General features: G+C 44.1%; 1 protein-coding gene across 7 annotated transcripts in view; it reads right to left on the bottom strand.

Moving 5' to 3' along the window:
• Nucleotides 1-12,275: 12,275 nt before the first annotated feature.
• The window catches only part of ANKS1B (ankyrin repeat and sterile alpha motif domain containing 1B), a 151,744-nt gene continuing 136,769 nt past the window's right edge, over nucleotides 12,276-27,250 (bottom strand). For all 7 annotated transcript variants that reach the window (XM_056517327.1, XM_056517324.1, XM_056517323.1 and 4 more), the window contains 4 exons: nucleotides 23,751-23,837; nucleotides 17,164-17,301; nucleotides 14,664-14,831; nucleotides 12,276-13,119 (listed from right to left, as the gene is read on the bottom strand). In XM_056517327.1, coding sequence (XP_056373302.1) covers nucleotides 13,012-13,119; nucleotides 14,664-14,831; nucleotides 17,164-17,301; nucleotides 23,751-23,837 — 501 coding nt within the window. In that variant the 3' untranslated portion in view covers nucleotides 12,276-13,011. The remainder of the gene's footprint in view (nucleotides 13,120-14,663; nucleotides 14,832-17,163; nucleotides 17,302-23,750; nucleotides 23,838-27,250) is intronic.

Here is a 27,250-nt window from a genome sequence, read left to right as displayed (position 1 = left end):
GTGGGGGAACTATACTGCCTATCTAATGTGGGGGAACTATACTGCCAACCTAATGTGGGGGAACTATACAAAAATATAAAATTGTACTATTCTGATCCATATAACTCTTTTATTTTTCTGTATATGGGGATGTATGAGGGTCATGTTTTGCGCTGTAATTTGTAGTTTTTATCTGTACCATTTTTGTTTTGATGGGACTTTTCAAATGCTTTTTAGATATTTTTTATGGTATTTGAAGTGACCAAAAATGTGCAAATCTGGTTAGTGTACTATTACGACTTTTGGGGCCCCTCTTTTGATTTTGCCTAGGGCCACGCTAAGCCTAAAACCAGCCCTGCACGAACACAAGGGGTTAATGCCATCTGCCCCTAGGGTAATTCCATCTGCCCTCATCACACCCTCACCAAAACTTTTGGCGTCAAGAACAGGATACGGGTGTGTGCCTTATGCCTAAAGTATCCCCCAGTCTGAACTGTGTCCAGTATTGCAGAGTAAAACGCATGTGCAACAAAAATTGTGCCAGAAAGTGTACGGGACTTTGTCAATGAAAAATGTTTAACCCGAGGAGCTTGTGAAATAGAGGGGGAGGTGAAGAAAGGACTGTTATTTGCCATTGTGAACTGTAGAGAGTACCTAAAAGGGTTACCTTGGTCCGGCGTTTCCCCCTGTGCAAGCGGTCGCAGCACCGGACGCCTCTTCAGTACAGCTAGGAGAAACCAAAGAGCCGCCCTGTGTTGCACAGGGGAAGATTCCCTGGGCGCAGCCATATTGGTCTGGTCGCATGACTATCCATAACCGGGTGCCTGCAAAATAGAGGGGGAGTATCCATTACAGTACCCCCATTAGTCAAGTCAAAGCCGCTGCAGCGCTTCAGCAAGCATCTTAAAGGGGAACGCACCTCATTTCTCTTAAAGTGTCAGAGCACTCAAAAATCAACAGAATGTCTGTACCCAGCACCACAGATCAACCGGGCGCAAGCGCCCCTTCATCTCCAGCAGCGAGGTCGTCACCTTCTCCAGTAGCCAGGGCCTTGTCCCTCCTGCCTGCAGTCAGCATCAACAGTCCTGGTGTTCCAGCGTCTGCACCGTTATTCATGGGGAACCCTGTCCTCCCCACCTACAATGGAGACCCCTTTACCTTGAGGGATTTCAGAGAGAGGATCCAGAGTCTGTTTGTCTTTTACTCTTTCCCTCCTAACCAACAGGTGCAATTGCTCACAGGACAACTCCAGGGACCAGCGCTAGAGGAAGACCGCACCTGGCCAGCCCCGAGAAGGCGACTGTAGAGAAGATCTTTGAAGGACTGTACCAGATATTTGAGTCACATTCTCGATCAGAGGTTCATCTCCGGCTGTACGAGAGGCGACAGAAGCCAGGTGAGACCTTGACAGCATATTCTGTAGCTCTGCAGAATGCCCTAGAGACTGTTCAGAAATTACATGGCATAACTCCCGAGCAGGGCAACAAGGTGTTAAGGACAGATTTATTGATGGGGCTCATAATAAGTGGGACAAAGCCCAGCTGAGAATGTTAGTGTCCAAAACCCTAACATCATTCCCCGCTTTCAAAAGACTGGCTATCCAAGTGATTAAGTCAGGGACTGAGTTAGAGGAAGCTTGTACACCCCTTACACCCGTTCATGAGCCAGTAAGGGTGGTAGCCAGATCTATACCACCACCGTCACCAGCCCCCGTCCCAGTGTCATCTTCTTTGCCAGTCACAGAGTGTTAGGCAGGATATTGAACAACTGACTGAGGCTGTGAAGGAGTTGGCCACCTGGTCTACTCCCCCTGACTGTGAACTGCCCCTGCCTAGAAAACCTGCCCTTGCTCCTGCTCCCCGCAATTTCAATTACCGTAATCCTCCACCCAATAAATACTCCGGGACTCAAAGACCTTTTTACACCTACTGTAATAAGTCAGGACATTGGAAAATGCAGTGTTGGGATTTATACGGATTTCCCCTGAGGTCAAAGACCGTCAAGAAACAGTCATCAGGTCCAATCCCCGAACAACCTCAGCCAGGACTCTTACTTTATGTCGCCTCCTGCCCCTATGTAAAAGTTATTGTAGAAGGTGTACCTTTAGAGGCATTAATAGATACAGGGTCACAAGTGTCTACCATACCTAAAAGTGTTTTCTATCAGCATTGGGATGCTAGTTTATTGTGTGAGACTGATGAAGTTAATTTCAGAGTAGTTGCGGGTAATGGGCAACCAGTCCCCAGACATGAATACTGGGAGCCAACGATTCAATTGAGAGAGCATGTACTTACCGGGCATGGAGTGATTGTAACCAATGTCTCAGATAAGGGTCTGCTGAGTTTATATTGGGATGAACATTATGAAAAAAATTTTCACTGAAATATTAGATGCCTTGCATGCCTCTCTTCCCCATATGTCCCCTTCAGGCCAGCGGGCTGCGCAGCACCACTTGAAAGTTCTACAAGCAGAGCAGAAGTTTGCCAACATGCAAGGTGAAAACTGCAGAGTACGAATTCAAGATATCCGGTCCGTAACCTTACAACCCAACACGGAAACCATCATCTGGTGTCATGCACACCCTGGAGTCAAGAATAGGGACTATCGGGCCCTGCTGGAACCTATGCAATTACAAGATCACCCTCTTGTCTCGAGCTGCGAGAAGCCTTGTCACTGTTACCAACGGGAGAGTACCGGTGCGGTTAGTAAACCTGTCTGATTCTGCTACTGTCTTACCCAAATACACTCAAGTAGCTCAGTTATACCTCCTGGAGTCAAAGAATATTGTGACAGAACATCTGATGGCCCGAAAGCGTGCAGCTCAAGTGGCTGAAGGATCCAGTGCGAGCCCTCCAGAGCCATGGTGGGCGTAACTCCAGGTAGGAGACAACACTACCCCAAGGGACCAAGTCAATGGAGTCATCAATGTTGCCAAAAGGTACCATGAGGCTTTCAGCAAACACCCCACAGACTTTGGGCAGACTTCCATGATCCAGCATCGGATCCGCATAGGCGACAGTCCCCCTATCAAGTAAAGGCATGTACCAGACTGTCAAGAAAATGTGGCTGACATGAAAGAGGCAGACGTGATCCAAGAAAGTCAGAGTCACTGGGCGGCACCACTTGTCCTGGTCAAGAAGAAAGACGGAACCATCCGCTTCTGTGTCGACTACAGGAAACTGAACAATGTCACACATAAGGACACTTATCTATTGCCAAGGATCGAGGAGTCGCTTACGGCCCACGGGTCGGCTGCTTACTTCTCCACCCTGGAATTAACCAGTGGATATTGGCAAGTGCCCGGGGGGTGTCCTGGGTTGGTGCTGAGTGGTGGTTTTCCACCGCCGGTAAAGAATAATTCATTTGTAACAGGTCATAAGGATGCGCTTACCATTGAATACAAGGAGGGATCCAGGGACATAACTTGTCCAGGGACAATGTCCTCAATTTGGGCACTGTCCCTGGAAACTTGGGACGTCTGGCCACCTTACACTATGGGTACTTGCATTATTCTAGTGTTTATTTTTATTTTTTAAATATACAGCACAGTTTAAGGCCCATAGTGGGGAGTTTGTCATATAGCTTTTGACTTGTGTTAGACTTTACAATTTATAGTCCATAGTTTATACAATGTGGTCCTTCCAGGACATGGCTCCTGTGCCCAGCAGGTCTCATTTCCTCTTGGGTTTCAGGAATAGGCATCTCTTTTCTTGAAAAATACCTGACTATCAGACCTCCACTGGTTCTTGCCATCTTCTAATGTGACGTACAGCTATTTCAGGTATCTGTCTACCACTTTCTATGCCTCCTTACAAGCCACATACAGCCACCGGCCGAGCTTCCAAGAGGTCCCTCTACACACCCTCCTTTGCATCTGTCTGCTGTACCACAGTACTCCAGGTCCACTACTGCACTGATAGGGTGATAAAATGTGACATAAATTGGCCTCTACCACCCAACCCAGTAGACACTGTAGCACTTTGTACCCTGCCTTGACACTACATATGGCAAAGACAGTGCTCTCAGGCAATCAGCTTCCATTCAGAAACATGGTACCTACAGCACCATAGCTGACATGGTAAACCAGGAGAAAGCTTGAAGCCTGGACCCACAACTAAATGACAAAATGTAAAATGCTATGGTGGGAATTTACTTTACATCCCCTATTACATGGGGAGATGTACGGGCTGTTGATTTTTTAGTGGCTCAAAACTACCTGATCAGCTGTCAAAGGAGAATTTGCGCGTTCTATGGCTGATCGCTACCCTTATTACACAGAGTGATATCAGCCTGTTTGGCCGATAATTGCCTCAGGTAGCAGTAGGGCTAATGTTTATCCTTACCCACCTCACAATATGGATTAGGGACAGGTTAGTTAATGACAGGTACTCTTAAACATTTTGCATTGGACCCCAGGAGATTCAGGTTACACCTCTGAATAGCGCGAATAATCAATGTTCTGTATTGGATTATCTTGTCTGATTAAAGCAAATGAAAAAAAAAATGTTATACAGTATTCCAATAAAAAAAATATAGGACAATTCTGATAAAGATATGACACTGAATGTCTAAATTCTTTCATATTATAAGCCAAAAAGGCACTCAAAGAATTTCAATTTTGTGCCGGTGGTATTTTGTACAAAATTTACAATTTCATATTCAGAGTCAGCGGTTACAAGTTCATTATGTAAATGGAATATGACAGTAGACGGGAACCTCTGGCCCCTCTTAGACTTTACTGGAAAGGATCTTTAACGTTCCCAAACGCGAACATTACCATCTGTCCACAGCCTAATGAATGTCAGTAAAGATGATCTTAGTGCGGCTGCCATTATGCACAGTAAGGAGCTATACTGTTGATGACCTTATGTCACTAGGATACCGTCATTTTGGTAAATCAGCTCTAGTATGGTGAAAAAAACAAAAACATTCTTGGAATACAAAAAGTTATTGTGATTTCTGGAAAGTATGACAGAAGAAGTTACTGTAGGCAGTGATTTTTATAGATATCATCTTGTGTACCCCAATGTACAGTGAGATATCACATTTTCTGTACGTTACATGTTTTTGAAAATTTAGGAAGGCATAAGCTTTACCAACTTCCAGAAATGGGTGATCATGTTTTTATTAGTAGACATATAGGGTTACTAACTACTGAATATGGGCATTTGTATCCTCAGCGTCTTGAGATGCTGGTGGTACATATCTATATACCCGTAAACCAAATATGGTAGTAACAGAGGATCATGGAGATGTCACCCACTTGCAGTGATGTTTATATATGATACATAGGATACAAGCATATAGGCCTCTTAGATGAAAGAATTAAATATTGATAAGAGAATAAACTAAATATAACTGAAGTCAAGTGTGTTGGTACAGGTTGAAGCAAGTGCACCCAGGCCCCAATGCCTCTGTGGACCACAAGGACCCTCTGCCACTTAAAGGGGTACTACCGTGCTGACAACTTATCCCCTATCTAAAGGATCTCGCACGCAGCACCCGCTCTCATCAGGCCCCGGAGCGAACATCGGTCCGGGTCTGATGACTGCCGATCACGGGGCCAGAGTATCGTGACGTCACGGCTCCGCCCCCATGTGACGTCACGCTCTGCCCCCTGAGGGGTGGAGCGGGTGGAGTGTGAACTCACACGGGGGCGGAGCTGTGATGTCACAATCACCGGCCCCGTCATCAGACCCGGAGTGGATGTTCGCTCCGGGGCCTAATGAGAGCAGGGTGCTGCATGCAAGATCGCGGGGGTCCCCAGTGGCAGGACCCCGGGCGATCAGACAACTTATCCCCTATCCTTTAGATAGGGGATAAGTTGTCAGCACGGTAGTACCCCTTTAACTGAATCATGCTAGGTTTGGGCTTTTTTAGGATGGGTTTCCACTTGGCAATTTTTTGAAAACCGCCACTGCAAAAGCAAGAAGTGTATTCAAAGGAAGGGAAAAAAATAAAGAAAGGTCTTATACTTTTCCTTCCTTATGGATCTGCTTCTGGCTTTGGCGCGAAAACGGCATTGCCAGCATTCCACAAAGGACCTGATAAGTGGAAACCCAGCCTAAGAGTTTTTGAATTGGTTCCTAGGGGTCTCAAACTGAAGCTTATGATTTTTATTTAGGTAACGTCAATATCATGTATCACCTTAAAATTTAGATTTTACATAAAAAGATATATAAAACAGCAACGTATAAAAAACATGACAGGGTCTTTAACCCCTTAATTGGGTAGTCCGGGCGACTAAAATATTTTAGGGGGATAAGTGTCAGATCATGGAGGGATCTGATCGCTGGGACCCTCACGATTTTCTGTATGGAGCTTGGCTTTTTACTCGTCCTCGGAGAAGAGATTCCGTGTCAGCCAGTGATCGGCTGAGCGGGCCGCCATTCCCACTCTTGAGAAGGTAGGGGCCACTATGAGAATGGATGAGATGAAAGGCAACATACAGGAAATTGCTGGGAGTGCCAGTCGAATAACCAGACTGATCCCTGTCCTCACATAAAGGACCAATAGATTTTGTCCCAGGGCCCATTTTCTAACTTCTATTTCTGATACATACGTTCTGTAACAGGAGAAAAAAAATAAAAAAATATTAAGTGAAATTTAATTTTTTAACCATAAAAATCCTTAAAAATAAAAAGGAATTGTAAATTAAAGATTTGCAAACAATGGATTTGAAATTCTGCCATTGAAATAAGCATGCCAGCAAGATTTTGGTTAAATCATTAAGAAAAGTTTAATGAATTAGTTTGCCACTGTTGGGTAATTCATCGAAGACAGTTCTGTCAACAACAGGGTAGCATTCACCAGATTACAAAAAAAAATCCCCCGTCCCAACATGGCCCTAAGTTTTCCACAAAAGTTGAATATGCCCCTGGCAGTGCCAAAAATTGCTTGGTCAAAATTTTAAGTAACCCCAATAAAGTACAACTCTCAATCTGCTAATATACCGTAGATATGTTCTGCCATGGAAGGTGGGACTTGTATTTAATTCAATCATCCTCTCATCTGTTAAAAATTTACATCAGTCTACCCTCAAAAATGCTACTGTATGACTGGCCATAGGTGGAACAATCGGCCTAAGTTTAAATTTATGAAAAATGTTTGCAACTAGAAAGCTTATCGGGCAAGGAGCACACAAAAAACATTACCTAAAATCTGTTGTAATAATAATTACTTATGGCAAATTTTTATTAAAATGTTTCCATTTGCATCGCCCTATGTATATTTTCCTAGATGGCTGTATTTACTACTAACAGTCTTGGTAACCAAATCCTATGGATGCATCTCAGTGGTCAAGGACCATGGGGTCCATTATATCATCAATGGGGTACCCCACACCAAACATGTTCATGGAAAATGAGGTATGATGGCTCTCTGGAAATATAAGGCCTCCTAAGATCCATATGTGGTGTCCCAGCACAGGATGTCGTCCTGTAGGACAAATATTGCCTCGGGCATCCCTGCTGTATCTGTGTTGAGCCTACTGCTCTATAGTTATCATACTGTGTTGTATTCCGAGGTTGTGTTATCATTAGATAATGTAGTTACTTTAAGGGATTGAGGCAAAGTGAAACAGGTGACCCTGATGCCCCAATGGGGTAACCCCCAAACCTAGCCCTTACATAGTGAAGCGAGGGAGGAGTTACAGAGAGGAGAGTGTAGTCTGAACTTAGACTCAGTCTAGTGTGGAGTCTGGAGGAGTCAGTCTAGTGTGTGGAAAAGTCAGAGGAAGCCTAAGGAGGAGAAGTCCAAAATCTGCAGCCACGCCAATATCAGGACACCCCCTCGCTCAGGTGAAAGCCAAAGCCTAGCGGTGAGCATAAAATTCTGGCGTAAAACCTTCTCTTCAGTCAGTCAGTATGGGCTGCTATTTCATCTCTTGTCTGCAGTAACAGTGACTACAAATCCCAGCAAGGTGACAGGCTATCCCAGATCACTCTTCACTAGTGTTGCTCGCGAATATTCACAATTCGAATTTTATTCGCGAATATCGCACTATATATTGGTAATTACGAATATTAATTTTTTTTTCACAGTACACATCACAGTGATCATCCCTCTCTGCTTCCAGCTTGTGTGGTGTAAAGAAGGCTCTAATACTACTGTGTGATACTGGTGTGCGAATTTTCGCATATGCGAACATTTGCATATTCTCATTTTCGCATTTGCGAATTTTCGCTTATGCTAATTTCAGCATATGTAAATTTTCGTATACGCGAATGTTCGCATATGCGCAAATAAAACGAGGATATTACGAATATGCGAATATTCGCGAATATATGCCGAATATTCGTCCATATATTCGCGAATATTCGCGAATTCGAATATGGCCTATGCCGCTCAACACTACTCTTCACTTCCCTCTGCACTAAAGTCTGTACTGTACTGGACAAGGAGAACGTGGAGGTTAACGTTGCTCTGGCATCACAAATTGCACCTTACACCCTTTATTCAGTCACTTCACCATCATCACCAGGAGACGCCACACATAATTAATATTTTTTGAGTCATAAGCAAATTCATACATTTTTGTAAATTTTTAAAACCTACTAACCCAGAGGTCCCCAAACATTTTTTGTGTGCAGCCACATTCAAGTGGATATTGAAAGGGTAAAAGTCAATTATATAGGATGGCCTATTGGGCTATCCCTAGATCCAAAGTTATTCGCTCTCCCCTAGATGATCGGCAATGTTCAGAAGCCCTATAGAGATTGAATGGAGCATTGGGCGCATAAGCACACAGCTTCTCCATCTGTTCTCGGGATTGGTGAGGGTCTCTGCAGGTCGGATCACCTCCAATCAGCTAGTTATCCCCATCATGTGAATTGGGGCAAAACTTTTGATCTTTGATAATCCTATATATCATATTCAGTTGAATGGATTCGCTTTGGTGGAATCAGTTGATGCCAAATGTGTACAGGGCATCCCAACGCTTACCCAATGGTAGATGTCAAGGTGTCTGAAAGTGGTTTATTCCCGATGAAAAGTCATGTATTCTCAGCCAAGCTGGCATTTTTCTGGTGCATTCAGGATAGAGATTAACTATTGCTACGGTATGATCTGATTTATTGTGTTGTCACCTGCCAGTTATCTGGTTTTCATGAAGGAGGCTCTTTGCCCACTGGTTGGGGAACACTCCGCTAACCTACCAGACCATTTCCATACTTTGTAGAATGTACAAGAGATACAATCCGGCACCGCTACCCGAGCAGACCGATCTTGCCAGCTTAATCCGTATCAGTCACACAGTCTGTATGGTGTCCGGGGGTGCACTCCAGTAAATAGCCCGAAGGCGGCCCGAAGAAGTGCGCTTTGTGCGCAGGGAACAGCTTGTCGCTGCGAGGTCGCTCCTCTGCGTCTACCCGCCCATATGTTGTACCGGCTTCTGAATATAGTATTCTACTATCAAGTTCCTGGGTGAGTGCATCCTTTCATTCATCACTTCTCTTTTTACCACATTTCCATACTTTCTAGATTCATTCATTACTTTATTGATTATATTAATCTTCTCTTTTAAGTTTAGTGATTTGTTGAAACCTTCCTTTTACAAACCAATAATCCCTTCAAGGCCTCATCGCCATTAGTCATTCTATCATTGATCAGGAACAAGTAACATAAACTATGTCGAAAATAGTGCAGCTTTCAATGGACTTCCCCATTTCATAAAGCCAAAGTATTCATAGATAGGTAGCATGCATATGGAGAAGTGGATTATGGCTAGTATTGGTAAATAGCAAATTCGTTCTATTGTTCTAATACTTTTCAACAACATGGTGGCATTTCAAATGCTTTGAGCTACGTTATTTATCAATAAAATTCCCCTTAGGGACTCCATGGTTGGCCAGATGGCTATGCTCTAGAAATCTTGATGGTGACCCTCACTATATGGTTCAATGGCTGGTATTGAGTATTTTAGGTCCTGACTACAAGAGCAAGGAAGGTGGCAACATGAACACAGGGTTTAGGACTAGTGTTGAGCAGCATAGGCCATATTCGAATTCGCGAATATTCGCGAATATATGGACGAATATTCGTCATATATTCGCGAATATTCGCATATTCGTTATATTCTCGTTTTATTTGCGCATATGCGAACATTCGCGTATATGAAAATTAACATATGTGAATATTAGCATATACAAAATTAGCATTCGCGTAAATTCGCATATGCGTAAATTCGCATATGCTAATTTTCGTGCGCCAGTCTCACATAGTAGTATTACAGCCTTCTTTACACCACACAAGCTGGAAGTAGAGAGGGGTGATCACTGTGATGTGTACTGTGAAGAAGAAAAAAAAAAAAAACGAATATTCGTAATTACGAATATATAGCGATATATTCGCGAAATTCGCGAATAGAAAAAAAAAAAAAAAGAATATTCGTAATTACGAATAAATAGTGCTATATTCGAGAATGTTCGCAAATAAAATTTGCAATGCGTATGCGTGTGAAGCTTCGCATATGCGAATATTTCACATGCTACTTTTCGCATATGCGAATTTTTGTTGGGGTTATTGTTCGCATACGTTAATTTTGGCATATGTTAGTATTCGTAAATACAAATTTTTCGCTTGTTTCTGTTCGCATATGCAAAGTTTCGCACATACGAATTTCGCTTATGTTAATGTTCGCATATGTTGATTTTCGCATACGTGAATTTTCGCTCATGTTAATATTCGCATGTGCTAATTTTCGCATATGATAAGTATTCACATATGCGAAAATATGACGAGGATGTTACGAATATGCGAATATTCGCGAATTCGAATATGGCCTATACCGCTCAACACTAGTCCACAACCAAGTTCTTAAAGGATTACTCCACTGCTAGACATCTTATCCTCTATCCAAAGGCCTGGCAGCAGAACCTCCGCGATCTCCCCCAGCACCTGGCGTTCTAAACAAACGCTGGGTTCATGCGACAGTGGTTGTGACGTCACGGCCAGGCCCCCTCATGACATCACACCATGCCCCCTCCACTCATGTCTATGGGAGGGGGAGTGTTGGCCGAAAGGCCCCCTCCTATTGACATGAATGGAGGGGGCCTGGCGTGATGTCACGAGGGGGTGTGATTGTGACGTCAAAATGTTCAGAATACTGGAGTACCCCTTTAAGGCCTTTCAACATTACAGCTTCTTTCCATTACTTCTTTGGAAAAAATTTAATCCTGAATTGTCGTTGGCCTTGAGAACTGGTTGGGGACCTCTGGCAACCTTTGACAAACTTTAAACATCTGCTTCCATGAATTTTTCAATGAAACAGTATAAGATCAATCCAGTACTTTAATGTTTTTTTATTGCAAAAATCTGATTAATACGGCAGTAGGAGACAGGGAATATTGGAAAACTAGTAGTTTAATAGTTCCAATCCTTTTGGCTCCTTACTTTAATGTCAACCAGTAGCCAGGGACAGTCTATAGTCTTTTCTCACAATAAATCCATGTCAACCAGTCTGCCTTAAATATATTATTCGCTATCTCTGTTTTAGTATTATTTTTTTTTTATTTTTATTTTTTTATAGAAACTACAATTATTGAGAGAACCTTTTCGGAATATTATTTTATGAGGGCACATTGACATTACATCAGACATTCTTGATCATCCATTCGTTATGTCAACTTTTTTAAATCTTAAAGGGGTGGGTACTCCAGTGGAAAACTTTATTTATTTATTTTTTAAATCAACTGGTGCCAGAAAGTTAAACAGATTTGTAAATCACTTCTATTAAAAAAAATCTTAATCCTTCCAGTACTTTTAAGGGGCTGTATACTAAAGAGAAATCCAAAAAAGAAATGTATTTCCTCTGATGTCCTGACCACAGTGCTCTCTGCTGACCTCTGCTGTCCATTTTAGGAACTGTCCAGAGCAGAGGAAAATCCCCATAGTAAACATAGGCTGCTCTGGACAGTTCCTATAATGGACAGCAGAGGTCAGCAGAGAGCACTGTGGTCATGACATCAGAGGAAATACATTTCTTTTTTGGATTTCTCTTTCGTATACAGCCCCTAAAAAGTACTGGAAGGATTAAGATTTTTTAATAGAAGTCATTTACAAATCTGTTTAACTTTCTGGCACCAGTTGATTTAAAAAATAAAAGTTTTCCACGGGAGTACCCCTTTAATGATAAATCTATGACACCTATAGATATATGTCCTTCGTTGTATTAAATTGAAAGAATGCGTACGCGCTGTATACAAACATCCATACAGTATATAATAGTAAAACAATATCCTTACACATTTAGATAGCAGTAAATCATAGCTATAAAAAGAAATCATGAAATTCCGGGATCTTTTTTGTGTCATTTTACTGACAATTTTTTATATTCTTTATGGATACAGTAATAGAATTTTTTTTTTTGCAATTTTTTTTTTAACAAGGCTTCAACTTTAATAGCCTATAAAATATTATACAAAGTACTCTTTACATTGAAGCAAACCCAGTTCCTTCAGAAATCTTGAATACTATTTTCTGTAATGAAATCACATATAATAATCAGATATAAAGATGCACTTGTGCATATAAAGTACTCGATTTTTCTTGGCAGCTCTTAAAGTTCAATTTTTTATATTATTGTTGGTTTTTGTTTTTATTAGATTTTTTTTATTTATTTATATATATATTTTTTTTTGCAATATATTTTTTCTTGGTTCAGTCACGGCTTTCGAGAGGTCATCGATTATATCACTGCCACAAACCAACTGCATAATGAAAGAATTAGAATAAAATTTACATGGAGACTTCTCTTTTCTGATTAAATCCAGAGGTAAAACATTAAAAAAAAATAAAAAAAATAAAAAAAAGAAACACTGTGATAGAGAATACATGAGAAAAAAAATCATCAAAAAATAGAGGATTCCTTTTCTTGGCAGTATTGTGTTGTTAGTGAAAAGAATCATCCCTTGCTGCTGTACAGTCCGTGTCGACAACTGTTTCTTCTGGAGTAAAGAGGCGACCGAGGCTTGAGCGATGGACTCATGTAGGAGAGTGTACGAAGGCACACCAAGTAGATGGGAGGAGTCATTATTAGAATATTGTGGTTTCGTACTTGGTGCTAATCCCCCTTTTTGTTTCTTGCCCCGGTTCAACGATCCAAGGCAAATTGGCGAGAGTCTTTTGATCAGACTGATCTATCTGTAGGAAAGTATGATACAAAGAAATGCAGGTTAGGACAGTTTTGATATATGAGGCTCAAAAAAATTTGCTTGCATCAGTCTCCATCATGGACATACCTGTATATACTCGAGTATAAGCCGGGTTTTTCAGCACGATTTTTCGTGCTGAAAACACCCCCCTTGGCTTATACTCGAGTGAACTCTCCGCCCTCAGTGGTCTTCAACATGTGGACCTCCAGATGTTTCAAAACTACAACTCCCAGCGAGCCCGGACAGTAGTTTTGAAACATCTGGAGGTCCGCAGGTTGAAGACCACTGCGGCCTTCGTCATCATCCAGACCGCCCCCCCCCCCCTTTAGTTTTGTACTCACCTCCGCTCGACGGGACGTTAGGGTGAGCTGGTCCGGGCCATCTGTGCTGCAGGGACCATCTGGTGGGGAGGGATAGTCGTTCCAGGCTGTCTGTCTTCACCGGGGGGGCCTCTTCTCCGCGCTTCGGGCCCGGCCCCAGAATAGTGACGTTGCCTTGATGACGACGCACAGGGACGTTCATGAGCAACGTCCCTGTGCGTCGTCGCCAAGGCAACATCTCTATTCCGGGCCCGAAGTGCAGAGAAGAGGCCACCCCGGTGAAGATGACAGCCCGGAACGACTATCCCTCCCCACCGGACGGTCCCTGCAGCACAGATGGCCCGGACCAGCTCACCCTAACGTCCCGCTGATCGGAGGAGAGTACAAAACTAAAGGGGGGGAGGGTCTGGATGATGACGAAGGCCGCAGTGGTCTTCAACCTGCGGACCTCCAGATGTTTCAAAACTACAACTCCCAGCATGCCCGGACAGCCGATGGCTGTCCGAGCATGCTGGGAGTTGTAGTTTTGGAACTTCTGGAGGTCTGCAGGTTGAAGACCACTGTAAATCAGACATTGACAAGCGGTGATGATGAAGGGGGTGGGTGGGCTGATGGCAGGTGGTGATGATGAAGGGGGGGTGTGGGATGATGACAAGGGGATGATGACAGGCGGTGATGATGAAGGGGGGGGTGTGGGATGATGACAGGCGGTGATGATGAAGGGGGGATGATGAAGGGGGGGATGATGACAGGCGGTGATGATGAAGGGGGGATGATAAAGGGGGGGATGATGACAGGCGGTGATGATGAAGGGGGGATGATAAAGGGGGGGATGATGACAGGGGGGATGATGGCAGGCGGTGATGATGGAGGGGGGTGTGGGATAATGACAGGGGGATGATGACAGGCGGTGATGATGAAGGGGGGATGATGACAGGCGGTGATGATGAAGGGGGATGATGACAGGTGATGATGATGAGGGTGTTAATGACGGGTGTCTGGATGATGACATGGGGGGGATGATGTATTTCCCACCCTAGGCTTATAGTCGAGTCAAAAACTTTTCCTGGGTTTTTGGGGTGAAATTAGGGGCCTCGGCTTATATTCGGGTCGGCTTATACTCGAGTATATACGGTAAGTGTAATCAAACCATGACAATGGTATCAAGCTATATTTTTATGGTTCTTCATGCACCATTTATCCATATACTCACCGTTGCCTTTCGAATGCTGACTCTAGGTTTTGGGATAGGTTTGGTGGGCTTGCTGTCAAAACTCTCTGGAAGTGTTGAGGAATGTCCTCCTTTCCTGGCCTGTAGTGCAAGCTGATATGCAACCTCAAACGCCTGTCCTAATGTCAAGATGATCTCATATGCTAAATTCTACAGAGAAAAATAAACAACACAAATGATGGAATACAGAAAAAAATAACAAAATATATTAAATGAAACTTTTTTTTTGTCCCAAAACATAGAAGGTCGGGCATAGGATAAAGTAATACTAAGTTTGGGTGTAAAGTCTGCATTGTATTCCAAAGTTATTTGGTTTATGGTCCCTGAGGTCTTGGCCAGAAAACGGGTTAAAGGGGTACTCCCATGGAAAACTTTTTGTTTTTTTTTAAATCAACTGGTGCCTGAAAGTTAAACAGATTTGTAAATTACTTCTATTAAAAAATCTTAATCCTTCCAGTACTTATTAGCTGCTGAATACTACAGAGGAAATGGTTTTCTTTTTGGAACACAGAGCTCTCTGCTGACATCATGACCACAGTGCTCTCTGCTGACATCTCTGTCCATTTTAGGAACATATGTTTGCTATGGGGATTTTCTCCTACTCTGGACTGTTCTTAAAATGGACAGAGATGTCAGCAGAGAGCACTGTGCTCGTGATCTCAGCAGAGAGCTCTGTGTTCCAAAAAGCAAACCATTTCCTCTGTAGTATTCAGCAGCTAATAAGTACTGGAAGGATTAAGATTTTTTAACAGAAGTAATTTACCAATCTGTTTAACTTTGCGGCACCAGTTGATTTAAAAAAAAAAAGTTTTCCACGGGAGTACCCCTTTAATGCCTAAAAACCCTGCTGGTTCATAGCATCTGTGGTAGTCTAAGGCAGATAAGGGGCTTATGCCAAGATTTTTGACAGAGAAAGGGGTTATTATCAGCATTGTAGGTGGTCTACGACAGAGAAAAGGTTAATGACAACATCCCTTGTGGCCTATGGCAGTGAAGAAGTTAAAGGGGTACTCCGGTGAAAACCTTTTTTCTTTTAAATCAACTGGTGGCAGAAAGTTAAACATATTTGTAAATTACTTCTATTAAAAAATCTTAATTTTTCAAGTACTTATTAGCTGCTGAATGCTACAGAGGAAATTCCTTTCTTTTTGGAACACTGATGACATCACGAACACAGTGCCTCTCTGCTGACATCTCTGTCCATTTTAACAACCATCCATAGCAGATGTATGCTAAGGGCAGCATGTTGGCTCAGTGGTTAGCACTGCTGCCTTGCAGTGCTGGGGACTTAGGTTCAAATCCCACTAAGGACAACAATAAATAAAGCGTTATTATTATTATAATAATGTCAGCAGAGTGAACTGTGCTCGTGATGTCATCAGAGAGCATTCCAAAAAGAAAAGAATTTCCCTTTAATATCTAAATCCCTGAGGTCTAGGGAAATAAAGTGGTAACTATCTAGACTGCAGGCTAGATCAGAACATATGTTATTGACATCATCCCTGGTAGTCTAGGGCTGTAGAAAGGTTTCTGTCTGCCTTCCTTGTGGGCTTGGGAAGAGAAGATGGTAATGTCACCACTCTCGATGGTCAAGGACAGTGAAGGTGTTAGTTTTTCATTCCTGGAATGTAGAGGTTACTCACCTCTTCAGGCTCTAGTGTTACTGTTGTTACAGGAAGCTGAACAATGCTTGTTCAGCTTCCAGTTCTCCCAATGCACTTACATTAGAGATAGAGGCAATAGAGCCATACAGCCAACATCTCTCTTTATGATCAGGCAGAACGCTCCATGAGCACTCGGCCCAATCTACAGAGGTAGCTCAGGGAGTATGAGTGGGGAAAGTTTGGCTTTTGTCTTATTATATCTTTCTAATGCTTAGGCTCTACGTTCTGGATACAGAGTTCCATAATCTAAAATCTAAAAAATAAAAGTATACATAGGTAAATGACACAATTATGCAGTAACTTCTATGGCTTAGTAGCATACTGTTCATACACTGGATTTAGTAATACAATAGTATATAGCAAGCTCCTATATGAGTTACAGCTATTAAAGGGGTACTCCGGCGCTAAGACATCCTATCCCCTATCCAAAAGGATAGGGGATAAGATGCCTGATCGCGGGGGTCCCGCCGCTGGGGACCCCCGTGATCTTCCACGCCGCACCCCGTTAGAATCAGCCCCCGGAGCTTGCTCGCTCCGGGTCTGATTACTAGCGATCACAGGGATGGAGCAGTGTGACATCACGGCTCCGCCCCCGTGTGACATCACGCTCCGTCCGACATCCCCTCAATGCAAGCCTATGGGGGCTGATTCTAACGGGGTGCGATTCTAACGGAATGCGGCGTGGAAGATCACGAGGGTCCCCAGCGGCGGGACCCCCGCGATCAGGCATCTTATCCCCTATCCTTTGGATAGGGGATAAGATGTCTTAGCGCCGGAGTACCCCTTTAAGTTAGTAAAAATAATAGCTGAGAACTAACCACATCAAAAGCTGTGAAAACATGACAATAGTGTAGGTTAGATTTCAAGTCTTTTGTGATATATGCGAAGGTAGAGAGGTCTTCAGGATCCTGGGCTGCACAAGATATATTGCGGATTTCGTGTTCAGCGATGATCGCCTGGAGAAAAGGAAATGAGAGTCATTGACTTACTTACACTATCCCGAATCCTGAGGAGAAATAACAGAGACAAACATATGTATGCAAAGCTGCATTCCTCTAAACAACCATGTGCGTGAAAAGCACCGTAAGGTCACAGTTATCTCCTGTGGACATTCCATTGGACATCCAACAAGTTCTATCTTCCTGCCTTTGGATTACTCCCATAAAGAGCAGATCATGTTTTAAAATGAGTCCAAATGTGACTTAAAGTATATGGACAACGTTTTTTTTAGCAGTTCCAATTTTGGCAGGAGAACCCTGGGAACCGGATCAAAGAAGAGGTAAGTTTATTCAAACCCTACCCAGAAGTGGGCGTTATGGGCATGTTGGGTGTTGTTTTGGTGCGTTCCAAAAACAAAACTTTTATGCCTTGGTTTTTGCAATAAAAAAAATTGGCAAGTACCGTATTTTTCGTCCTATCAGACGCAAAAAGTATCGGAGTATCAGACGCACCCAATTTTTAGGGGCAAAATCTAAAAAAAATAAAGATTTTGAACCCAATAGTGGTCTTCAACCTGCGGACCTCAAGATGTTGCAAAACTACAACTCCGAGCATGCCCGGACAGCCGTTGGCTGTCCGGGCATGCTGGGAGTTGTAGTTTTGCAACATCTGGAGGTCCGCAGATTGAAGACCACTGCATTGGAGGTAATACTCACGTGTCCCCGCCGCTCCGGACCCGTCACCGCTGCCCTGGATGTCGCTCCATTGCTGTCGCCGTGTCCCCGTCGCTTCGGAACGTCTCTGCTGCCAGCCGGGTATCCTCGCTCTCCGTCGCCACCATCACGTCGTTACGCACGCCGACGCACGTACGCGACGACGTGATGACGAGGAAGGAGAGCGCCGGCCATACAGGGGATCCCTGAACGGAGAAGACACCGAGGAGGCAGGTAAGGTCCCCCCCGGTGTCCTGTAAGCACTAACCCGGCTATTCAGTCGGGCTGTTCAGGACCACCGCAGTGAAATCGTGGCGGTCCCGAACAGCCCGACTGAACAGCCGGGTTAGTGTCACTTCCTCTTCAGACGCGGCGGTCAGCTTTGATCGCCGCGTCTGAAGGGTTAATACAGGGCATCACCGTGATCGGTGATGTCCTGTATTAGCCGCGGGTCCCGGCCGTTGATGGCCGCAGGGACCGCCGCGATAGGGGTGTATTCGCCGTATAAGACGCACCGACTTTTTCCCCCCAGTTTTGGGGAAGAAAAAGTGCGTCTTATACGGCGAAAAATACGATATATGGCAGATGGCATCAATATTAGTGCATAACTAAGACTTGGAGTGTTTGCTGAACTTTTTTTTTTTTTGGCTAATGAGTATTCGGCTTAGAACCCCTCCATGTTTATTTCAAATGGTGATGGGTCCACTTACACCCCTCTTGGGTTCTGACCAGTATTGTAGCTCAACCTTATTTAAATGGAGAAGAGCTGCAATATTGGACATTTAAAAAAAATATTCTCACCCCAGACAACCCCTACAAGATAGTTAGATGGAAAATATCTGAACGCTATCTTATGTAATAAATCTCACTTTACTCATCGTACCGGAAAATGGAAGTTTGCTTTGTTCACTTTCGTCATCTCAGTTCTGGGCTCCCATAATAACAATAAACGCCATTCAGGAGACTGAATATTCTTCTGATCTGATGCAGAGGTTTTATGTCCCAGGAGGGAATGTTTCCGTGACTCACAACCTGGTTTACAGCATACGAGGCAGGTTTGGAGCGCGGTGTAATCGGCTCTATGTGACGCTGCCTCTCACCTTGAGCAACTCGCTGAAGCATTTACGCAATGACAAATGATTTCATATTCCCTATCTGCACAAGGCTCATCTGCAGTGTTTTGATGTTTAATGAAGCGTATTGGAGATCTGTGGCTATTATGATAATGCATTTACCTCATTATGATTAATAATATTGAGGCAACACAGGCGTAGAAAAGTAGAGTCGATTATACATTATACACTATACCCAGATGGGCACCAAGGTAGTCAACCCCCTGTATAACCCTTTTCAATATTATTATCCTATAAGGGAAAAAAATTATAAGAGAAGTGAGTGTGCTGTAAAACTAAAAAGTAGGCATACTCATCTTCCTGATCCCTTGCTACTGCTGATCCAACAGCGCCATGTCCCCACTGCTCAGCACTTCTTTTGACATCCACAACATACAGTAAATATCTGCTAATGCCCATCACTGGCTACACCAGGTCACCACTTTGGCCAGTGATTGGATGTGTGTTTATTTCCTGCATATGTCAATGTCAGAGGAAATGATGAGTAGCAGGGACTGGGCCCCATTGGAGAAGCAGCAGTGGGGGTTCAAGCAGGTCAGTATGTTTTACTTTTTTTTATTTGTACAGTACCCTGACCTCCTTCATAATTTTTTGCTTTAATGGGAACCCTTCTTTACAGCGGCCCACTGATCCCCCACAATCCTGGTATATGCTGTATAGATTTGGAGGAAGAGTCTCCATACACCACTGGATCTCTTCAATGAGAACCAGCACACAGTTTGTACTGATCTGTACAAAAAATGGACAGTGAATCCCGAAGCAGCTGTCTATAGATGAGTGTCTCACCCTTTTGGAGAAGATTCTGGTTCAGTTAGTAGGAAATAGTTTTCGTCTATCGGGAGAAGAGCAAGTTTGTATATTGTTTCATATAGAGAATTGCCTGAAAATAAGTGTAACATCTGGCTCTGGTTGAACACAAAGAGTTAAATGACTCTAGTTGGGCTGGAGCTGCTGGGAGCTCACCTGTGTTGTCTGGGTGAGGTTCTCAGCTCTGCTACCTATCAGGGAGGTGTATCCTTGATCACTTATCTATATAAGCTAGGAGCAGTGATCAGTTCATTGTCTGTGAAATGTTACTCTTAGCTGACACCTCCTGCTTACTGGATACCTGCTTGTATATTGATCTTTGGGTTTTCCCTTGACTCTTCTCTTGCTCTACGTTCCTTTACTCCGCTATTTCCTGGTACCGACTTCGGCTAGACTGACATTGATTTGACCGTGTGTGTGTCTTAGTGTATCTCTGTTAGTTTGTGTGCCTCCAGCTGTTTCCTAACTCCTACTGTTTTTGTATTTTATTATTTTAACAACACTGCCCCAGCACTTAGCAGAGAGGGTTTGTCATCATGGTTGTCGATCCGTCACTCAGGCAATAGGTAGGGACAGTGGCTGTGGGTGAGTTAGGGCTTCACTGTTCCCCGCCCATACGTGACAATAAGATTCCATACGACTACTATTGGATCTTTTCAATAGTGACCCAACCAGTTGCTTTCCACCCCCACCCAGTGCTGCACCTACGCCATCTCTCTGGTCAACATGTACTCTTCTCTCTACTGTAGATGAACCCTGAAATGGCCATCTACAATAGGTGACTCTACTTTATGAAGGGGATGGTTTAGTTTGGCTTGCATGAGATCATTTCTTTTCTTTCTTTCTGGAGGAGAGCCGTTTACATATATTTATTTCTCGATAGAGTACTGCCTTAAAATGAGTTAACACATACCACTGGATCTTTTAAGATGGGCATCAGTATGTGGGCGACAGTGAAAGTGAACAGGTGCAAAAGTGGGTGACAACCCCTATTTATTGTGACAGTGAAAGGACAATAAATTGTTATTTCCTACAGATTGCATGGTTGGGGCTATCCAGGTGTCCTGGCGCCCTAAGAAAGATTGTAAAGATGCTTTGTGGTTTGCCAGAGTCTACCCAGGACTGCCGCAAGCTGGTCTGCAATCTGCTCAGAGACTATTCCATCAGGGAAAGTCCAGATGTCGATGAAGAAGAGAATTAAACCCCTCTTCCTTCCATTCTCCCTTCGTGTGTATAGTTTCTCAATAAAGTTTTGGGTCTGTGATCTCCCCTCTCTACCCCCTTTTTTCCTAACCTTTGTCCCCTATTGCTGTCTGCAATACTTTGTTTAAAGGGGTACTCCGGCGCTTAGACACCTAATCCCCTATCCAAAAGATAGGGGATAAGATGTCTGATCGCGGAGGTCCCGCCGCTGGGGACCCCGGTGATCTTGCACGCCGCACCCCGTTTATAATCAGTCCCCGGAGCGTGTTCGCTCTGGGTCTGATTACCGGCGACCACAGGGCCATCGGCGTGTGAATTCACGCCTCCACCCCCGTGCGACGTCCCGCTCCGCCCCTCAATGCAAGCCTATGGGAGGGGGCGTGACAGCTGTCACGTTCCCTCCCATACGCTTGCATTGAGGGACGGAGCGTGAGGTCACACAGGGGCGAACACGATCTGGGAACTGATTATAAACGGGGTGCGGCGTGCAAGATCACGGGGGTCCCCGCGATCAGGGGACCCCGCGATCAGGCATCTTATCCCCTATCCTTTGGATAGGGGATAAGATGTCTAAGCGCCGGAGTACCCCTTTAAATGTGTACAGGAATGTTAGTACAACATCAAGTGTCTCCCTATGCTATGCATCGTACCACATGCTACATTGTCGGGCTTTGTATGTTAACTGTATTAATTTATTGTGTGCTGCCTCCTAGCCTGCGCTGTTGCAGCTCATTGGGGGGCATTTACTAAGATATGTGTTAATTTTTTTGTTCTTTTTTTTTTTTCCGTGTTTTTTGAGTGTCTGCGCCACATTTATTAAATAATTCAAGTTTGGAGAGGTATGCACCCCTCACTGGTGAGGATTGCCTGAGCGGAGGCTAACGGGATGAACCCAACACGGCCCTGTTTTTACAGTAATACTCCAGACCTGACGAAGCAAGGGGTTCCTTGCGAAACGCGTTGTTTCTGTATACTTTACTTTCAAATCAATAAACCTGCTTGGTTTTACCTCCGCTGCCTGCTGTGAATTCATGGCAGGCAGCCTCCCTGCAGCGCCGGACTGCGATCCTCACCAGTGAGGGGTGCATACCTCTCCAAACTTTAATCTGCCAGACCGCCATCCTTGATGACCGGGACCAGGACTCTAGGGATTCCTACTGAGTGTCCACACTCATACATGCGCATTGAAGTGTTGTGCCTGATGCCACGAATCACTGTGTATACAATATTAGATTTTTATCTGGGAAACATCTACACTTAGAGAGCGCCCATTTTTTCTGTTCCCTTTCTATACATGTACTCCAAATTTATTAAATGGTCATTTGATGCATTTTGTGAAGGTCACATTTTTAGAAATGTCACTCTTCACATACACCAAAAAGCTAAGCTAAATCTGGGCTGGTGTAGTTTTGCGACTTTTTGGTGTTTTTTGCGACTTTTTTGCAACTTTTTAAAAAAGTCGCAGTTGATAAATTCATTACCACCGCACAAGACTACCGTATTTTTCGCCATATAAGACGCTCCGGCACATAAGACGCACCCAATTTTAAAGGGTGAAAATCTAGAAAAAAAAGATTCTGCACCAAATACAATGTAAAGTATAGGACAGTGATCTTCAACCAGCGGACCTCCAGATGTTGCAAAACTAATTGTAGTTTTGCAACATCTGGAGGTCCGCAGGTTGAAGACCACTGGTATAGGAGGTAATACTTACGTGTCCCCGCCGCTCCGGACCCGTTACCGCTCGTCACCGCTGCCCTGGATGTCGTCCTCCATCGATGTCGCCACGTCCCCAGGGTGTCCCCGTCGCTCCGGAACGTCTCTGCTGCGCGGTATCCTCGCTCTCCGTCGCCGCCATCACGTCGCTACACACGCCGCTCCGATTGGATGACGGGACGGCGTGCTCGACGACGTGATGACGACGAAGGAGAGCGCCGGCCATGCAGGGGATCCCGGCACGGAGCAGACACCGAGGAGGCAGGTAAGGGCCCTCCCGGTGTCCTGTAAGCTGTTCGGGACGCCGCGATTTCACCGCGGCGGTACCGAACAGCCTGACTGAGCAGCCGGGTTAGAGTCACTTTCGCTTCAGACGCGGCGGTCAGCTTTGATCGCCACTTCTGAAGGGTTAATACAGGGCATCACCGAGATTGGTGATGTCCTGTATTAGCTGCGGGTCCCGGCCGATGATGGCCGCAGGGACCGCCGCGGTATTTGCCTTATTGCCGTTTTGGGGAAGAAAAAGTGCGTCTTATACCGCGAAAAATACAGTAACCCTAACAGTTGGTCTGTACACTCTTTTTTTTAAAAAAAAAAGTGTAAACCAAAGAGTCTAAAAAAGTAGCCTAAGGTACATTGCTGCGCCAAAACAGAGACAAATCTACACACAAAACAGCTCTAAAGACAATTATACATGCCCCTCCCCCCATTGTGTGTATGTTTATGACTGATTGTTAATAAAGTTATCTTCAATAAAATAATTAGTATTAAAAATAAATCAGGATGGTATGGAGACAGGAGTGCTTTGTAATTTGGGCCGTATTAAGAAAATCCAAGAGATATTAATGGACTCTGCCAGACATTGTAGTTTAGTCTCATATAAGTGAATCTCACCTTATTAGCAGCATCCATAAACTTCACTCCTTTGTACGAAACTGACAGAATAATTGTCGGAACTTTCTTCATTTGTTCTGTTGATTTCTGAGAATACAGAAAATTATATATAGTTACATTTTGGGAGTAAAATTCATAACCGGGGGAAAAAATTCAAATACTAAAAACAGTAAGTGTAACATGGAATTAGTAGAAGTATGGCTTGTACACACCAGCATTTTTAACCCTTCACGAAGGCATACATGAATTATAGCCAACTGGAAAGGGAGGGAGAAAACACTAGGGTTTGTATAACTGTCGGGATAAATGCATGATTGAAGAGTCATTTAGGCAAAAAAATACAATTTATACATCGCAAATGACATTTCATGCGCCAATGGTTCAGATAATGATGTGTTATACATTATGCTTATACTATCATTCCAGAATGGAGCTTGCTAGGAAGGGTTAAAAATAGTCGCTCCCACTTTTAGCCATTGCTATAAACATGTACAGTTTCTGTGAAACACCAAAAAAGGCTCAGGAAACATGTGGGGTAATAGAAAATATTTGGGACCTTAAAGGGGTACTCCTATGGAAAACTATTTTTTTTAATCAACTGGTGCCAGAAAGTTAAACAGATTTGTAAATCACTTCTATTAAAAAATCTTAATCCTTCCAGTACTTTTTAGGGGCTGTATACTACAGAGGAAATGCTTTACTTCTTAGATTTCTCTGATGTCATGACCACAGTGCTCTCTGCTGACCTCTGCTGTCCATTTTAGGAACTTTCCAGAGCAGAAGAAAATCCCCATAGTAAACATATGCTGCTCTGGATAGTTCCTAAAATGGACAGCAGAGGTCAGCAGAGAGCACTGTGGTCATGACATCAGAGAAATCTAAAAGGTAAAGCATTTCCTATTAAAAAAAAAAGTACTCGAGTACTCTGGGATACAAAAATTGGGACCCCCCTGCATTCTCCTGTATGGGGTTCTGGCTCTCCTCCTCAATGGGGCGATTCAATCACCACACAAAACAGCGGCTGAAACGCCCCCTCAATGCAGCTCTAGGGAAGGGCCAGAGCGATGCACTCAGCAACCTTTTGCTCTCCCATTGAGCTGCATTGAGGAGGCGTGTAAGCCGTCGCTTCGTGCGGTGGTCGACACACTTCATTTAGGAGGGGAACAGGGGCCCCATACAGGAGAACACACGGGGCCAAGCAGTCGGATACCCCGCAATATGACACTTATCCGTATCCTTAGAATAGGGGATCATTTTTTTGTTTCCCGGAGTACCTCTTTAAGGAAAGGCAGGATGGGTATGAAAGAAAGGTCTAGTGAGTGTGATTTGATGAACCCCAAATGCAAGGAACCAAACCCCTACAGGCTTCAGTTGGTATAGCAAGAGGCCTAACGGGAGGGAACAGCACAGCAGATGATGTACCGTCTTTTTTTGTAATACTGAACCATTATTTCCCTTTGCGTTTCGCAACCCATTGGTCCATTAATATAATGACAATTAATATGATGACAATGTAGTTCCCCAGAGAAAGAGTTCTGCACAGTTTCTTACCAATAGAAAAAGGAATGGGACCAATCAGGATGGGGCCCCTTCTCTCCAAGGGTCCCATAGCAGCTGCTTGGTCTGGCACTATGGTACATCCACTTGACTGTCTCTTGGCCTTCCCCACTGACTGGTTGCCGGGTCAGTCATTACTATAGAAGCTGCCAATTCTTCCTCTCTGTTTTCTGGTTCTCATACACTGACCCCCCGACCTACGATGGCCCCGACATACGATCATTTCAACATACGATGGTCTCTCAGAGGCCATTGCATGTTGAAGGCAGCATCAACATACGATGCTTTTGTATGTCGGGGCCATCGCATAAACGGCTATCCGGCAGCGCAGACTGCTTCAGCTGCCACCGGATAGCCGTTTACGGTGCCCCGTGTGGTCCGCTGACGATCCCTTACCTGTCCTCAGGGTTCAGCACGTCCTCTTTGGGATCCCCTGCATTGTCGGCGCTCTCCATCGTTGTCATCATGTTGCTGCGCACGGCATCCTGTCATCCAATAGGAGCGGCGTGCGTAGCGACGTGATGGCGGCGACGGAGAGCGAGGATGCCGGGGAAGCAGAGGCCTTGCCGGAGCATCGGGGACACCCCGGGGATGTGGCGACATCGATAGAGGGCGACATCCAGGGCAGTGGTGACGGTCCGGAGCGGCGGGGACAGGTGAGTATAACCTCCAATACCAGTAGTCTTCAACCTGCGGACCTCCAGATGTTGCAAAACTACAACTCCCAGCATGCCCGGACAGCCAACGGCTGGGTGTTGTAGTTTTGCAACATCTGGAGGTCCGCAGGTTGTAGATCACTGTCCTATACTTTACATTGCACGGATCCGTCAACATGCGATGGTTTCAACAAACGATGGTCCATTTGGAACGGATTACCATCGTATGTTGAGGGACCACTGTACTGACACAGGACTTGCCCACATAGTGGTGATTCTAGCTATTCACTTCATTTACTGTCACCCATAGAGCTCTCTATGCTATACCCCTCTAACCAAATAGCAGCAGCATGGTGCACAAGTCTAGAATTCCCTGCTGCCATGTTGCTAACCGCACAAACACTGCACCATGTTCACACTAACATTCTTTTCACCTTTCTTACATATCATGACCCTAAGCTTTGGATTGAAATCCCTACAAATATGGCCTATTGGGGCAAACCAAAACCAGACCTCTATTTTACATTTTTCTATAACATCAAAAGTAGACACCCGCTGTATATTAGGTCCCTGCTGGGAATACTATTGACCTGTAGATTTATTTTTAATGCATATCAATACAAATGAATGTTTCTTGCATGTGGTTACTGCAACTTTCTCGGTTAAAAAAATCGATTAAATCTGATTTTCATGAATCCCTTGTCGGCCACTTCACACAGTGAATTTAAGGCATGCCAAAAAATATGAACAACAGTATTCAAGACAACAATCTAGAATGAAAAAGGAGTGCTCTGTGCTGTTTATTAGTGCCAATCTATTGCAGGTGGCTCATTTTCATTTCATAATGGACGTAGAGCACAAGAATACTTGAATTAGTTAAACCCTTGACTTCCTCCCTGCTAATGTCAGATACAGAAGAAGTATGGAAAGAAATAAAGAAAGGGAGAAAGAGAGAGAAAGAAAGATAGAGAGAGCGATCGGGAGAAAGAGAGATAGGAAGAAAGAGAGAGAGAGAGAGATAGGGAAAGGAAGAGAGAGATAGGAAGAAAGAGAGAGAGAAAGAAAGAGAGAGCGATCGGCAGAAGGAGAGAGAGAGAGATAGGAAGAAAGAGAGAAAGAAAGAGAGAAATAGGAAGAAAGAGAGAGAGGGAAAGGGAAAGGAAGAGAGAGATAGGAAGAAAGAGAGAGAGAAAGATAGAGAGAGCGATCAGCAGAAGGAGAGAGAGAAATAGGAAGAAAGAGAGAAAGAAAGAGAGAGATAGGAAGAAAGAGAGAGAGGGAAAGGGA

The sequence above is a fragment of the Hyla sarda genome, chromosome 4, assembly GCF_029499605.1.
Source record: "Hyla sarda isolate aHylSar1 chromosome 4, aHylSar1.hap1, whole genome shotgun sequence".
Lineage (NCBI taxonomy): Eukaryota > Metazoa > Chordata > Amphibia > Anura > Hylidae > Hyla > Hyla sarda.
The sequence above is the reverse complement of the archived record's forward strand: the minus strand, read 5'-3'. Positions and strand labels throughout refer to the sequence as shown.